Genomic DNA, 17274 nt, shown 5'->3' on the forward strand with positions numbered 1-17274 from the left:
GCCTTGTACCTGCTGGAGGTGGGGCTTCTGGCTCCTCTTCCACAACAGGAACTGGCTCTTCCTCTTCAGGAGCAATTTCCTCAGGTTCTTCATATACTTTAAAGATAAAGTTAATTGTAATTCCATGTATGGGGCAGTATTCTAAAATGCACAAAACACTGAACATAAAAACTAGTAACCTTGATTTCATCCCTTGTTTTAATTAATAACTTTTCTTAGTTTTGTGAAGATGAAACCTATCTTATTTGCACTGACTTTGGTTTCTATTGATCTGAATGCTTGGAAAGCCCTTTTGGAGTTTAATGTCATTTATAGTCACTGGCTCTGTCCTACTTTCTGTGCGCATTTGAGATACTTTAATACAGCTTATGATGCCCTATGGAGAGATCACTGATTGAAAATTCAAATCAGAGCTAATTAAGAATGATTAAGACAAATAATTAAAGGACAGAAAATGACCAAGAGATACCAAATAAGAAAAAAAAGAAGAACAAAGCTTCAATTAGCAACTGTCTTTGAGTGGCAAGCTCATTAATAGTCTAACATGTACCTTCTGGAGGAGGAGACTCTACTTTCCGGGGAGCAGGAATGGCTGGTTCCTCTTCTATGATAGGTTTCTTTGGCACCTCTGGCACTTTAAAGATATTAGTTAGTTTTACTTCTGGGTAGTTGAGAAGTACATGAAATTTATACCATCTCTAGTTCACATCTAGGTCAAATAACCCAGAGACAAATGCAAGAACAATATTCCCAAGGCCAGTATCTGTTCTGAGATCCACATAGCAATGAGGGAAATGTGGCCTTTTCAGACTAACAAAACCATATTAGCAAACTCGTTAATGCACATAAGCGATGCATCAGTTTTTTGTCTGTTTTTTTTAAACAAGTGATGTTATTTAAAAACACTTAAACCCTAAAAATCCAGAATGGCATGTTTGTAATTGTGAATGTAAGAAGTTTGACAAACAACAGGGTTTCCTGTAATAAGTAACTTTTGAAGCCAGAGTGAGGGTTTTCCTGCAGAATCTCATTAGTGACATGTACCTTTAGGTGGTGGGACTTCCGGCTTCTTGGGAACAGTTACTTTCTTTTCAGGAACAGCTGCTTTTGGAACTTCAGGCACTTTAAAGGCAGTAATATTTTAACATTATGAAGAGTTTCTAGTAAACATTCATCACATTTGCACAGCACAAACTACTTCCAAAGAATTGGAGGTTTTACCCTCCATCACATGGTAGACAACTGTATGTACCTTTAGGAGGTGGGACTTCCGGTTTTTTGGGCACCACTGGAGGCATCTTCTTTTCAGGGACAACTTCCTTGGGTACCTCAGGCACTTTAAAAGATATTAGTTATTTTTAGCTCATAGTTTCAACCACATGAAAATCATTAGGTATAGATATAGCAGTGGAACCCAACACCCAAAAGACTTTCTGAAGGAGGTTAGTGGCAGTGAGAAATACCTTTTGCTGGTGGTGGTTCAGGTTTTTTGGCAACGACAGCAGGTGGTTTCTTTTCTGGGACAGGTTTCTTGGGTGGCACGGTCACTAAAGATATTAGAATTTATTTCAGAATCAGCGAAGATGAACGAGAAATAAGACAAAAGCTCAAAGAATTTTCAGGGCAAGAGGGGTGGAAAGCTGGCTAAGGCAACCTAGCAGGGGGCCAAGTACCTTTCGGAGGAGCAGCCGGCTCTGGCTCTTCCACAGCTTCCGCAGGAGGCTCTTCCCAGGCAATTTCCTCAGGCTCCTCATGCACTTGAAAGACACAAGCTCATTTTAATGCTAGAGCTGACTCACGCATAGGAAATAGGTTACAAACAGATTTTCACAACACTAAGAACTGAGTTTTTTCTTTTCAAATATAATAGTTTTGATAGTGTCATTATTACCTGCAGGGGGAGGACTCTCTGGTTTGGGAGGAAGAGCCTCAGGCACCTTCTTTTCTGGAACAGCTGCCTTGGGCACTTCGGGCACTTGAAAGATATTAGTATTTTCATGATTAGACAGGGTAGAGACAAATGAGTGGTATCAAACCCAGTGACATGGGGGTGACTACCTTTGGCTGGTGGGACTTCGGGCTTTTTGGGAGGCATCACAGGCACCTTCTTTTCAGGGACCACTTCTCTGGGAGCCTCAGGCACTTAAAAGATATTAGTAAGATTATATTTAGGAACTATGAAGACAACTGGAACAAAACATTTTCAAGAGCAGAAGAATTATGTCTCTTTAAGCCTAAGGTTGGTGACAAGTACCTTTAACAGGTGGGACTTCTGGCTTTTTAGGAGGTGTCACAGACACTTTCTTTTCAGGGACCACTTCTTTGGGAGCCTCAGGCACTTAAAAGATATTAGTAAAAGTACACTTAGGGGTTATGAAGACAACTGGAACAAGATATTTTTGAGAGAAGAGTTACATCTTTTTAAGTCTAAGGTGAGTGACAAATACCTTTAACAGGTGGGACTTCTGGCTTTTTAGGAGGAGCCACAGGCACTTTCTTTTCAGGGACCACTTCTCTGGGAGCCTCAGGCACTTAAAAGATATTAGTAAGATTATATTTAGGAACTGTGAAGACAACTGGAACAAAACATTTTCAAGAGCAGAAGAGTTATGTCTTTTTAAGTCTAAGGTGAGTGACAAATACCTTTAACAGGTGGGACTTCTGGCTTTTTAGGAGGCGCCACAGACACTTTCTTTTCAGGGACCACTTCTTTGAGAGCCTCAGGCACTTAAAAGATATTAGTAAAAGTACACTTAGGGGTTATGAAGATGACCGGAACAAGATATTTTTGAGAGCAGAAGAGTTATATCTTTTTAAGTCTAAGGTGAGTGACAAATACCTGTAACAGGTAGGACTTCTGGCTTTTTAGGAAGTGCCACAGTCACTTTGTTTTCAGAGACTACTTCTTTGGGAGCCTCCGGCACTTAAAAGATATTAGTAAAATTATACTTAGGGGTTATGAGACTGCTGGAACAAAACATTTTCAAGAGCAGAAGGGCTGTATCTTCTTAGGACTGAGGTGAGTGACAAGTACCTGTAACAGGTTCAACTTCAGGTTTTTTAGGAGGCAACACTGGTACTTTCTTTTCAGGGACAATTTCTTGAGGAACTTCAGGCACTTAAAAGATATTAGTAGTTTTACATTTAGATTAATGAGGTCAATGGACTAAACATATTTCCAAGAGCAGAAGAGGTACTTCTTCTTTAGATAAGGACATGAGTGAATAATACCTGAAATTGGTCGGGCTTCTGGTTTTTTGGCTGGTGCCATGGGAAATTTCGGTTCTAGGACAACTTCTTGAGCAACTTCAGGCACTTAAAAGATATTAGTAGTTTTAGAATTAAGTTAATGAAGAGCAAGGGGCCAAAATTATTCTGGAGGAACGAAGAGATACTTCTTCAAAATGAGATCAAGGCTAACATGTACCTGTGACAGGTGGGGCATCTGGTTTTTTGGGTGGTGTCTTAGGAATTATCTTCTCTGGGGCAACTTCTTGAGTAACTTCAGGCACTTGAAAGATATTAGTAGTTTTAAAGTTAAGTTAATGAAGAGCAAAGGGGCAATATTATTCTGGAGGAACGAAGAGATATTTCTTCAAAATGAGATCAAGGCTAACATGTACCTGTGACAGGTGGGGCATCTGGTTTTTTGGGTGGTGCCTTGGGAATTATCTTCTCTGGGACAACTTCTTGAACAACTTCAGGCACTTGAAAGATATTAGTATTTTTAGAAGTTATGAATAGTGAAGGCATATATTACAATGATTGGGAAGAGCACAAGACAGCACTTTTCCTTAATGGGGGTATGAATAAATACCTTTAGCAGGTGGTGCTTCTGATTTTTGGGGCACAACCACAGACATTTTTTTCTCGGGGACAACTTCTTTAGGAGCTTCAGGAACTTTGAAGATATTAGTATCTTTTAGTTAGAGATTATAATAGAGCAATATTGCCAACATGTTCACCCAAGCAAATACAATTAATGAGACAGGCAGACAGTTCCATACACACTCTTCCCAGCCCCCTGAAACAGGTGACCAACAACAACTTGGAAGAATAAATACCTTTAGCAGGTGGAGCTTCTGGCTTTTTAGGAGGAGCCACAGGTACTTTCTTCTCAGGGATGACTTTCTTTGGCGGTACCTCAGGCACTTCAAAGACATTGGTAATTTGTGTTTAGAAAAGGTTAAAACATTCCTCATTGTATCATGTCATTATACACTAAGATATTCTGGTTAACTTCTTTCTTTTCTTTAGAATCATATCACCGTTATGTTGTCATATTTGTATATATAATTTTCTAGCTAAAATAACAGTTTTCTCCCTAGTATATATGACTCTGACCTTACCTGCAGGAGGAGGACTCTCCGGTTTGGGAGGAAGAGCCTCAGGCACCTTCTTTTCTGGAACAGCTGCCTTGGGCACTTCGGGCACTTGAAAGATATTAGTATTTTCATGATTAGACAGGGTAGAGACAAATGAGTGGTATCAAACCCAGTGACATGGGGGTGACTACCTTTGGCTGGTGGGACTTCGGGCTTTTTGGGAGGCATCACAGGCACCTTCTTTTCAGGGACCACTTCTCTGGGAGCCTCAGGCACTTAAAAGATATTAGTAAGATTATATTTAGGAACTATGAAGACAACTGGAACAAAACATTTTCAAGAGCAGAAGAATTATGTCTCTTTAAGCCTAAGGTTGGTGACAAGTACCTTTAACAGGTGGGACTTCTGGCTTTTTAGGAGGTGTCACAGACACTTTCTTTTCAGGGACCACTTCTTTGGGAGCCTCAGGCACTTAAAAGATATTAGTAAAAGTACACTTAGGGGTTATGAAGACAACTGGAACAAGATATTTTTGAGAGAAGAGTTACATCTTTTTAAGTCTAAGGTGAGTGACAAATACCTTTAACAGGTGGGACTTCTGGCTTTTTAGGAGGAGCCACAGGCACTTTCTTTTCAGGGACCACTTCTCTGGGAGCCTCAGGCACTTAAAAGATATTAGTAAGATTATATTTAGGAACTATGAAGACAACTGGAACAAAACATTTTCAAGAGCAGAAGAGTTATGTCTTTTTAAGTCTAAGGTGAGTGACAAATACCTTTAACAGGTGGGACTTCTGGCTTTTTAGGAGGCGCCACAGACACTTTCTTTTCAGGGACCACTTCTTTGGGAGCCTCAGGCACTTAAAAGATATTAGTAAAAGTACACTTAGGGGTTATGAAGATGACCGGAACAAGATATTTTTGAGAGCAGAAGAGTTATGTCTTTTTAAGTCTAAGGTGAGTGACAAATACCTGTAACAGGTAGGACTTCTGGCTTTTTAGGAGGCGCCACAGACACTTGCTTTTCAGGGACCACTTCTTTGGGAGCCTCGGGCACTTAAAAGATATTAGTAAAAGTACACTTAGGGGTTATGAAGACGACTGGAACCAAACATTTTCGAGAGCAGGAGAATCACATCTTTTTAAGCCAGGCATTGGTAACAAATACCTGTAACAGGTGGGACTTCTGGCTTTTTAGGAGGCGCCACAGACACTTGCTTTTCAGGGACCACTTCTTTGGGAGCCTCGGGCACTTAAAAGATATTAGTAAAAGTACATTTAGGGGTTATGAAGACGACTGGAACCAAACATTTTCAAGAGCAGGAGAATCACATCTTTTTAAGCCAGGCATTGGTAACAAATACCTGTAACAGGTGGGACTTCTGGCTTTTTAGGAGGTGCCACAGACACTTTCTTTTCAGGGACCACTTCTTTGGGAGACTCGGGCACTTAAAAGATATTAGTAAAAGTACACTTAGGAGTTATGAGACCACTGGAACAAAACATTTTCAAGAGTAGAAGGGCTGTATCTTTTTGGGTCTGAGGTGAGTGACAAGTACCTGTAACAGGTGCAACTTCAGGTTTTTTAGGAGGCACCATTGGTGCTTTCTTTTCAGGGACAATCTCTTGAGAAACTTCAGGCACTTAAAAGATATTAGTAAAATTACATTTAAAAATGATGAGACCACTAGAGCAAAATGTTTTCAAGAGCAAAAGAGTTCAATCTTTTTAAACCTAAGGCTGGTGACAAATACCTGTCACAAGTGGGACTTCAGGCTTTTTAGAAGGCACCACAGGCACTTTCTTCTCAGGGACAACCTCTTTGGGAACCTCGGGTACTTTGAAGACATTAGTAAATTTACATTTGAGTCACAAGGATCCACACAGACAAGAACTTCATTTATACAACAAAAGAGCTTTCAAACCTAGCCTGGTGGTTCTTGCTAAGGCCCTCCCTACCCACCTTAAATAAAGGGTGGTTTAGACTGTACCTTTGGTTATGCTGAGTGAAATAAGTCAAGCAGAGAGAATCAATTATCATATGGTTTCCCTTATTTGTGGAGCATAAGGAATAACACAGAGGACATTGGGAGCTGGAGAGAAGGGAGTTGGGGGAAATTGAAGGGGGAGAGGAACCATGAGAGACTGTGGACTCTGAGAAACAAACTAAGGGTCTTAGAGAGGAGGGAGGTGGAGGGTTGGGTGAGCCTAGTGGTGGGTATTATGAAAGGCACATATTGCATGGAGCACTGGGTGTGGTGCATAAACAATGAATTCTGAACACTGAAAAGAAATAAAAAAAGGAAAAAAAAAAGAAAAAGAATGTACCTTTGACAGGTATGACCTCAGGCTTTGGGGGAGGATGCACTTTCCTTTCTGGGACAACTTTTCTGGGTGCCTCTGGCACTTTAAAGATATTATTATTTTTACATTTAGGGGTTAGAAGAATCTGTACAGACAAGAAACATATTCATACAGAAGAAGACATTTCCCCAAATTTCTAAGCTCCCAGCAACATATACCTTCATCACGAGGAAGTTCAGGCTTTTTGTGAGGAATCACATATGTTTTCTTTTCAGGGACAATTTCTTGGGGAGCTTCCAGCACTTTAAGAAATTAGTATTTTAACATTTAGTGATATGAAGAGCACTAGGAACAGCAAAATATTTTCAAGACTACAAGAGCTATTTCTTCTTTAGCTTGAGGGCATGGTCACTTATACCTTCAACTGAAGGAGGTTCTCTTTTTTTGAAAGGAGTTCTCTTTGCAGGAACAACTTCTTGAGGAGCTTCAGGCACTTTAAAGATATTAGTATTTCACATTTAAGATGTAAAAGGATTAGTGAAAACAGTAAACCCAATAAGTGGGTAAGTGTAGTTTTCTAGAGGTCTCTTCTCTGCCTGCCTCTTCTCCCCTTGCTCCACCCATCAAATAAGTCTTGGGGGCTCGTGGGATCCTCAGGAAGAGGGGCTACCCACCCTTCACAGGCACTTGGCTTAGTTCCTGTGACACTGTGGACCTTCCTTACTAAGCATTTGTTGAATGAATACTTTTATTAGAGGGGGTTTCTGTTTAAACAGGAACACCCACAAGTATTTTCTCAAGAGGGAATTTCTTGTGCAGCTTCAGGTGTTTGGAAGATATTAGTACATTTACATTTAGGTGTTATGAAGAACATTAGAAAAGCATAGTTCTAAGAGCAGAGGACAGATCATTTCTTCAGTATCCGTTCACAGGTATCACACACCTTTTATAGGCAGAGGTTCTGGCTCCTTAGGAAAATCCTCAGATACTTGCATTTTGGAAACAACTTCTTTCATAGTTTCTGGGACTTTGAAGATATTAGTATCAAGCTTAGAGGTTAAGGCATCAGTGAAGACGTTAGTTACATTAACTACATCAAAGTGGCATTTCTGGCTCCAAGGGCGCTTCTTTTAAAAACTGGATGATGTATAAAGCTTTGAAGAAAGGAATCAAATCCTAATTGTCTTTGTTTATTATTCCTCAGCTCCCTAGCCCCCCACACATAATTGGCATTTATTAAATGAATGAAGGCAGGACTGATAGAATGATGGATAACTTTACTAGAAGGTGTTTCAATTTCAGGGGGAGCAGCCATTGGTGTTTTCCTTACAGGGACAGCTTCCTGTCCTTTAAAGATATTAATATGTTGTTCTTCAGAGTGTAGAAGACTTTTAGTCCTAACTCTGCCTACAGAAATGCCCCAGACTGGGAGACATTCCTGCTCCCTGTGTCTGATTCTTCAATGATAGGATGGGTACTTGATTATCAGGAGCTCTTTTCTTGGTCACCTCAGGTACTATCGATATTAGGAATTTTATTTTTTAGAATGGTGGATGTATAGAAAATGAGATCATGGAAAATTAGCTTCAAGTGAAAAAGAATGATCTTGTATAATTAATGATGTACTTTTAGCTATTTAATTTGAGGAGAACCTAAGAGCTTCTTTCTTGTCTGGATAGGCTTCATTTTACCCTTACCTTGGGTTAAGTATTTGTTTTTCAAGTATAGGAGAGAGGAGAATGACCCAGAGATCCCAGACTGAAAAATTCATGTCAAAGTGTTCAGATATTCTTTAAATTACAGAATATCCTGGATATCGTAAAGAAATTGTTAAGCTGGATGTTTTAAAACTTTCTCATCTTTTGATTTACCTAAAAACATTCAAAATGGAAAAATGCAGGACTCTAAAAAATCAAAGATAATGAGAGGAACAACTAAGTGTTCCATGCAGAATTCCAATGTTAACTAGTTTTAACTAGCTTAATTCTGGAAGGTTCTCAGGTGGAGACCATATGACCAAAAGAACTGCTCAAAGTTGAATTTAATATTTTATTGTCTGTAAGTCATGGTTTTCTGAGAATATTTCTATACTTACTTCTTATGGGAAAAGAATTTTTTCACATTCGTGTGTTTGTGTTTAGTAGTAATTTTATTTTTATAGAAAGGCAATTCCAAGAAGCAGTTATATTTTCTCCTGAAATTTCAACTCCATGGAGAGTTAAATTACTGATTTACAGTGTACAGCCAAGCACCTCTGTCATTTGATGGCACTGAGTTCTGCTTTAAAGGGGGAGTGCTAAACCAATTCGGCCTAGTTTCAGGGATATAAATGTTTTAAGTGGTCTTGTATAGCTTTTTTTTTTTCTCTCCTAGTCTTTTTTTTTTTTTTTTTTCCTTTTTTTGGAACAGTATTGCTATTTCCTATTGAAGAATCCATCTGGGTCACATCTACACATTGTATGTCTTCATATATTCCCTGGAGACTTCATAGTTAGACTTTATAGCCCAAGCATCTTCCATTTAGATAAGTTAAAGATTTTTTCCTCTTTCTATTTTCTCTTGAATAGCTCATGGGAATATGTATATGCCCTTGAGCTTCTGCTTTGGGGGACCCACTTCTCTGCAATGATATTCCTTAGTAGCATGTGGGGCTCTCAAGATATTAGTATATTTACAGGTGTTAAATAAAACTATAATCATGAGATATGAAAGTCTGCTTTCTTCTGGCTTGTACCTTTTGGTGGTAGTATTCTTCTTTTAGCAACAGGAGCTTGCTGCTCTGGAAGACCTTCCTTGGAGACTTCCAACTCTTTAAAGATATTAGTATTTTTTAGTTGAGGAAAGGCAAAGACACGAAGACACACATATTTAAAAAGTTAGGTATGTTAACAGATATTGTAACTTTAAATTAGAAATTTAACTTTTGTTTTAATTGCTTATCCTAGTACATAGTACATAGTATGAATGGGACTTTTTTTTTGGTAGGGGGCAGGTCATAGAAAGTTCCTTGTCTTTGGTACACTGGGGACCCTAAAGATATTAGTATTTTAGTGTTAGGGGTTCTGAGAACCTACACAAAACACTAAACATATTTTTCAGACTGAAGAAGAAAGATTCTCTTTAGATTTTCATAACTAAGAATTATACCTTCAGTTGGAGGATGCTCTGGAATTTGGGGAACAGCCTCAGGTAACTCCACCTCTGGAAAAACTTCTCTGGTTGTATCAGGCTCTTTAAAAATATTATTAGGTTTACACTTAGAAGTTGTGAAAACAGTAAATCATATAACACACAGTTTTTGAGTCTCGAATCCAAAGTTATTCATCCAAGTTTGATGTTGTTGAAATGTACCTTTAGTTGCTGGCGTTTCTCTCTTTTTAGGAATAGTCACATATATTTTGTCCTCTGGAACAACTTTCTTGGGTGGCTCAGGCACTTAAAAGATATGAGTATAGTTATATTTATAAACAGCACAGGAGAAGATTGAGCTTTTAAAATGAGCCCTAAATAAATTTTCTTCAGACTAGATCATTGGTGTTATATACCTTTTGCAATTTTGGTTTTCGTCTTTGGAGGATGAGTCACAAGTACTTTTTCTTCTGTGGTGGATTCTTCAGACACTTCATAAACTTTAAAGATATTAGTATTTGTACAATTAAGGGCATTTCAAGGCAATGACGAATAGTATTAAGAAAACATGATACATAGTACACACTCATCACCCAAATTACCAGTAATACATAGACACAAACTAGCGACAAGAACACATCTGCTAAGAGAAAGCCTCATTCCCAGTGGTATCACATAGAACTCTCATTTATGATGACAATAAAATTGAGGAATTCACTGGCTAGGGACTATATAATTCTTGTATTTTGTCTGCAGAAAGTTACTGGTGAAATTTTCCTTTGCTCTTAGTTTTGTCCATAAAGAACAAGGTTGATTCTCCTACATTTGACCTACTGGAAATTTGTATAAGTTCTTCCCTTTTCCGGGAATCTAGGTGGCTATAATTTTAAACCATATTGGGTTTATGGCTGCATAGTTTTATAACCATTTAGGGTTTGGAAGCAGGAAAGAAAAAGAAAAAAAATAATTAAATCTTTGAAAATAAGGCAACTGAAGAAAATAAAGATTTCTCTAGCTTTTAGAATGGAAGAGGGGCTGGTGACAATAACCTGACTTTAGCATAAAAAGGGTATTCAAAGGAGGGAGTCATCATATATATGTATCCCAACCTAGTATTATAGACCCCCCCAAAATGGGTTTAAACAGGGAATTTTTTAGATTAAAATAAATGAAAGAAAATCAGAACTACTGGTATTTTTAGATTAAAATAAATAGAAAGATATCTTGAGTATTGGCATTTTTACTATTCAGATTACTGAATAATATTCTATTCAAAATATTTTATTATTCAGATTATTTTACTCCTCAAATTAATCATAATTTTATGTAAAAGCAAACAAAAAATGGCTTGAGAATTCTTTTGCTGTTGTAATGGCTTTATAAATATATGGTCATTAAAGCAACATTGTCAAAATGTTTCCAATGATGGCTGTAAAGAGTAAAAAAATAATAAAGAGGCATTTTGATTCTAAGAAATCCAATTAAAATATTATTATGAAGTTGAAGTAAAGTTACTTCATGGCCCGAGAAAATAAATTGCTTCAAAGCAGAAGATATTTGTACAAAGAACAGTTTAACAAGACAAGACAATGACAAATTCAAAAAGGTAAACGACTTTTCTAAAATTGGGCAATGTTATAAGTACAGGACTATTTTTTTTTTAAATTGGTGAGGAGATATACCTTGTCCGAGACAAATAGCCATTTAAATTATTTAATTTTAGCCAAATATTTTTGGCACATTAGGCTTTGATAAGATATTAGTATACTTATTTTTAAAAGCTATGGAGACAAACACAAATGAAACCAAAGAGAACCACCAATTTTTCTACACTCACTGTATATCGTTGTGTCTTCAGAAAGAGATTTTTCTTCTTGAATACTTTTCTTAGGCACCTCAGGAACTTTAAAGATATTAGTATATTAACTGTTATAAATAACAAGTATACTAAGAATATAAAGAAGCAAAATACAAGGATTTAACATCACACACATTTACTTTAAACCATGAATAACTAAACAAAAAGTCCTTTCATGTCATGATTAGTTTCAGTGTATACCTTTAGTTGGTGGAACTTCAGGCTTTTTAGGAACAGCTTCATGAATCCTTTCTTCTGGAACAATTTTCTTGGGTACTTCAGGTGCTTTAAAGATATTTATTTTATTTTTAAAAATATCATAATTGGATATAAAATATCAAGACAAAAAGGGGATCTAACAAGAAGAATGGCAAGAATTCCAAAATCATAAGCCAACTAAACACACAGTCAATGCATCTCTCTAGATTGCCTTGTTGATGAGTTCTTGATTTGTCATATTAAAAATACTTTGTCCTTGGGGTATAGCATCATTTTCTATTGTTATCTGGAATGTTTGTTTCCAAAGCTCCCTGACAATAGCTTCTGAAATAAATTATTTTTGAAAAGAAGTTGAGGGGGTCAATATCAATTAAGGCTTAAGAAGATCAACAAAAACAGTAACAACTTTTAGGTTGATGCCTTTGTTTCCAGAGGATCATCAAAAAAGGGAGGACTATGTTATAGAACATAAATTGAAGTTTGCATAATTAAGCTCTATTGTGGCATTGAAGGGGGAAGTATCTCCCTCTCTCTCCGCTCCATTGTAAGTGAATAAGAGGGGATTTTTATATTAGTGGTGATTCAGCAAAGGCAGGTACCTTCAGCTGGTGGAAATTTGGGCTCTTCAGGAACACGTACTTCTTCTTCTACCACAATTTTCTTGGTCACTTCAGGTACTTTAAAGATAGTAGTAATAATTTCTTTTACTTTTAAACATTCATAAAGATTTGTAACAAGCATAATGTAATAAAAATGTAAACACAAAACATGACATGGTCATAAGAGGAAACAGAACGATCACTTTATCAAATATATTACAGTACTAAAATGAGTTGAATATTCATAACAAATATGACAACAGAAATTCAGAAGAATTTCCCATGTTAGAATTGTAAGAACTTGACAAGAAAAATTAACAAGACACCTTCTGCTAGGGCTACTTCCGCTTGTTTTGGTGAATAGTTGGTGCTTTCTCTTCAGTGATAATGTTCTTTTTTTTTTTTATTTCTTTATTTGACAGACAAAGATCACAAGTAGGCAGAGAGGCAGGCAGAGAGAGAGGAGGAAGCAGGCTCCCTGCCGAGCAGAGAGCCCGACGCGGGGTTTGATCCCAGGACCCTGGGATCACGACCTGAGCCGAAGGCAGAGGCTTCAACCCACTGAGCCACCCAGGCGCCCCCAGTGATAATGTTCTTAAATAATTCAAGGACTTTAAAGATATAAGTATATATTATTTATCAGATGTTTTTCTTATTTCTATTGTAAAATTCAAGAGGTTCCCCAAAATGAACATAGCAGGGACATTAAACACATAGTCACTATGTATTTATTATTACTAGGTGATTAAAATTAAGAATTAATAGGAAAACATGGATTTATCAATAAGCATGTTAGTGAATATACAATCAAATAGTACCAAAGAAGGAAACCTAGGTGCACTATTTGATTAATAAGGATATTTGCTTTGGGTATGACAATATTGACTTTCTCTTTTGGTAGAACTTCCTTTGGCCCCTCAACCCTTTTAAAGATATTAGTTTGTTTTAGAAATTCCAAAAACACAAAACACAGAAGAAAAACATCAAGAACAGAAACATTTAATGCAATCAAGGTGCTGCTGCACATATAATAAGGTAAGTAGTTTTTCACTAATGAAATACCTTTAGCTGGTGGCTCTTTTCGAGGAACAACTTTAGTAGGTGGTTTTTTTGGAGGGATGATTTTCTCAGATATTTCAGGCCCTTCAAAGATATTGGTGTTTTGATTTAGAATAAGTTCTTGAAGTATCAGGAGCACTCCCAATAAAGTTAGTCCAGTGTGGGCTCATAAATGCTTTCTCTACTTATATTTTTTGAATTTATATCACACTTCCAAGAGAGACATGATTTTGCTAAATTTCATCTATATGGTAGATTTACTATGAGTAAGCACACATGCACACATACATATTCCTTTATATCACACACATATTAATTTGTGCAAGATCTGGAATGGTACTGAAGAGAATTTTATGTATCATACTTTATCCTAAAAAAAAAACCCACAAAACAAAACTAGAAAGCAGGTAGTGTTACCAAGGCTTCATTTGCTTCCTTAATGTTATTTCTCTAACGAAAATATCATAAAATGCAGAAGCTTTTGATAAGCAATGATCAGTTTGTGAACAGCTGACTCATGTTAACAAAGCAATGGTTGTTTTTCCTGAACATGTAAATTTCTCAGTGAACTGAGCAGCTTCTATTTCACTCAACTGATGACACTGGTCAGATATTTTGGTACCCGTAACAATCACGTAACAATCATTCTTAGCTGGGTTCAAGAAAGAATCTACAAATTCATACAAGTGAGCTCCTTAGATAAGTAGGTATCAAATACCATTATCTTGTCTGCTAAAATTATACACTGTAAGGTTAATCTCTACTCCATATTAATCTTCGTATCAAATAGCTGAAGCTCATGCTTAAAGCATTCCATGAGTTTAACTTGGAAAGACAGTGGGTTTCTAGTGTTCCAAACTGGGCATGAAATGCACTTTAAAAAAAAAGTGAGTTAGAGCAAGGTATAGCAATTTGTCATAGCAACAGAATTCACCTATACCTTTAGGTGGAGCTTTGGGTTTTTCGTATACTTCCACTTCTTCTGTCTCTAAAACTTCTATTACCCTATGGACCTCTTCAGCCCTGTGTACTTCTTCAACTCTAGGTCGTTCTACTTTGATGAATTCTTCTACTTCATGGAACTCTTCTTCTTCAAAATATTCTTGAACTTCATGGAACTCTTCTTCCTCAAGCACTTCCACTGGTGTTTCTACTACTTCTAATTCCGTTCTCTCTCTTACTAACTCCTCTTTGTGGAAGGCAACTGATATTTTTTCTTCAACGATGGTCCTCCCTGAAAGAGCATCTACTTTAAGAAATTTGTTTTTTCAAACACAGAAGAAATGAAGATATAAATTCAAAATACAGAATGACAACAACTGGAAAAAAAAAAAAAGGCTTTCATCATGCAATAATATGTGAAGACACAGAAAAGATCTTTCCAAAAATACCTTTAGCTGGGGGAGCAGCTTCTTTTTTAGGCACAGGGACTTTCTTTTCTGCGATTTTCCTTTCTGGGACTTTCTTTTCAGGCACTTTAAAGATATAGTTTTAATATTTAGGACTATCAAGAGCAAGTTTTCATAGACCAAAGACATCTAAACAGTCAAGACACAGAGACATTAAACATAAAAACCATTTTCTTTAATTTTAAAAAATTTTTTATTTTTTAAGTAGGCTCCACACCCAATGTGGGGTTTGAACTCATGACCCTGAGATCAATAGTCACATGCTCTACTGAGCAAGCCAGCCAGTAAAAGATTTTTACCCAAACATAAAAATCTTAACGAAAAACTATTAACAGGAAATTCAGGTTTAAAACAGAATATGTACCTTTGGCTGGAGGTGGCTCTTTTTTCTGAACAGGAACAGGTATTTTTTCCTCAGGAACCTTCTTTGGCACTTTAAAGATATTAGGCATTTCAGTTAGCTAACAATACTAAATAATGAAAATAAAACAACATCTTTATAATAATTAAAGTGTAAGAAGTCATTCTTCTACTGGACACCACTTTACAGACAATAAAGATATTTTCCCAATTCACTTACTTGTGCTAACTAGATAAGATGAAGGCATATGCTGTTCTATTCTTTTTAAATAGCAAGGATTACCAATATTGGGCCTACTTCTAGTATTTTTAATTTGATGAAGATTGTTTTGAAGTGATTACCATAACAGAGTACTTAAGCCTTAACACAGGTGTCCTCTTCCACTGAGTACTATTTTATATGGGGGTTGGGGGATGCCAACTATGATAGGGAGAGCATAGCTTATCTGTTAAGAGCACTCCTGAAGTAGTAACCTAACTAGGAAGCAAAGGCATTTTGTAATAACCTTAAATGCTTAGGCCAAATATTAGAAAGGACATGAGGTTCTTTAAAATAGTTGTCATCCAAGCATTAGAACAGATTTTTTCCCCCTATAATATAGTATACGTAATTATAATAACATGGGAAAACACTATATAATGGAATAAAATTCATAAATGGAATGTGGGGAAGAAGGGTCTATTGTTATGTATATAAGCATAGAGAGATGTGATCATTAACATTAGAAGTCTCAGCTGTTTAGAATGAGAAGCATCCAGAAAAATTCATATACACACAGCCATCCAGTAACATAATCATCACTTAAGATTCCAAAACAGACTAAAGATATGAAAGTTTGCTACTTAAATGATTCTAAGAAAGCAATCAAAGAAGTTTCTGTTCTTTTTTTTTTTTTTTTTTTTTTTTAAGAACGTTAACTGGAATTTAAAGACATTATTAGGGACGCCTGGGTGGCTCAGTGGGTTAAGCCTCTGCCTTCAGCTCAGGTCTTGATCTTGGGGTCCTGGGATGGAGCCCCGCATCGAGCTCTCTGCTCAGCGGGGAGCCTGCTTCCCCCACCCCTCCTCTCTGCCTGCCTCTCTGCCTACTTGTGATCTCTCTCTCTCTCTCTCTCTGTCAAATAAAAATAAAATAAATATTTAAAAAAAAAAGACATTATTGAGATTTGCTATACCTTTAGCTGGTGGTGCCTCCACTTTTTTAGGAACAGGAGTAGGAGCTTCAGGTACCGCTTTCTTAACCACTTCAGGCACTTCAAAGATATTATATAGACATTTTGAAAAAGGACATGCAATGAACAGAACAGCACCCATAGATACAAAAAAATAACACAAAACATTGACTTATTTTTAAAAGATATTAGCAACCTAAATGATAATAATACATTTGCAGCAGTGACTCTAAAAGTGGAAGGCTATTACTTCTTAATCCTATTAGCAAATGTAGTATCAGTTATACAAAACTTGTCACAGTCTTCACAAATGATAGGCTAAGAATTATTCTAAAAAGTAAACAACACAGAAATAGATTCCCCCCCACTTTAATACTGAATAGAAATTAAAAACTAGAAACTAGGAGAAAGTGTTACAATAGGGCCTAGCTAGGAAAATTTCTAGTGCCAATAATACAAGAATTATATTAGAGATGCAGTAGAAAAGCTGGGTGGAGTCCTTCAGGTGCCATTACTTACTGATCATTAATTTGTCATTAGTAAGATGTAAGAAAAGTATACTGAGAAATATCAGACTTTGACTTATTCTGAGAAAGATTTGGACCACCATAGATTTTAAATGTCCAACTCCTAAAAGCAGCTGTACCTCTAGGTGGCGCCACTTCCTCAACTTCTTCTATGCTAGGTGGTTCTTCAGCGATCTCTTCTTCTGGAATAGGCTCTTCTGGTTCCTCATACACTTTAAAAAGATTATTATTTTGTAAATTAGACTTCTTTTAAATATTAGACTAGGAGGATGTATCTGAAAATGGAGGTTGTCTTAAATATAGGTAATTCATA

At 36.8% G+C, this 17274-nt stretch overlaps 1 protein-coding gene across 1 annotated transcript in view; it reads right to left on the reverse strand.

Moving 5' to 3' along the window:
* TTN (titin) overlaps positions 1-17274 on the reverse strand; it is a 274867-nt gene that overhangs the window by 124252 nt on the left and 133341 nt on the right. Inside the window, 41 exon segments of the mRNA XM_047722299.1 lie at positions 10-96; positions 551-634; positions 1045-1122; positions 1253-1336; positions 1464-1547; positions 1674-1757; positions 1892-1975; positions 2059-2142; positions 2255-2338; positions 2448-2531; positions 2644-2727; positions 3035-3118; positions 3232-3315; positions 3624-3707; positions 3818-3901; positions 4065-4151; positions 4350-4433; positions 4517-4600; positions 4713-4796; positions 4906-4989; positions 5102-5185; positions 5298-5381; positions 5494-5577; positions 5690-5773; positions 5885-5968; positions 6080-6163; positions 6654-6731; positions 6848-6931; positions 7048-7122; positions 9777-9860; positions 9981-10064; positions 10175-10258; positions 11596-11661; positions 11818-11901; positions 12435-12512; positions 13497-13577; positions 14434-14727; positions 14885-14968; positions 15267-15335; positions 16438-16515; positions 17081-17173. Coding sequence (XP_047578255.1) covers positions 10-96; positions 551-634; positions 1045-1122; positions 1253-1336; positions 1464-1547; positions 1674-1757; positions 1892-1975; positions 2059-2142; positions 2255-2338; positions 2448-2531; positions 2644-2727; positions 3035-3118; positions 3232-3315; positions 3624-3707; positions 3818-3901; positions 4065-4151; positions 4350-4433; positions 4517-4600; positions 4713-4796; positions 4906-4989; positions 5102-5185; positions 5298-5381; positions 5494-5577; positions 5690-5773; positions 5885-5968; positions 6080-6163; positions 6654-6731; positions 6848-6931; positions 7048-7122; positions 9777-9860; positions 9981-10064; positions 10175-10258; positions 11596-11661; positions 11818-11901; positions 12435-12512; positions 13497-13577; positions 14434-14727; positions 14885-14968; positions 15267-15335; positions 16438-16515; positions 17081-17173 — 3600 coding nt within the window.

This window comes from Lutra lutra, chromosome 3 (genome assembly GCF_902655055.1).
Source record: "Lutra lutra chromosome 3, mLutLut1.2, whole genome shotgun sequence".
In the NCBI taxonomy this organism is placed as follows: Eukaryota; Metazoa; Chordata; class Mammalia; order Carnivora; family Mustelidae; genus Lutra; species Lutra lutra.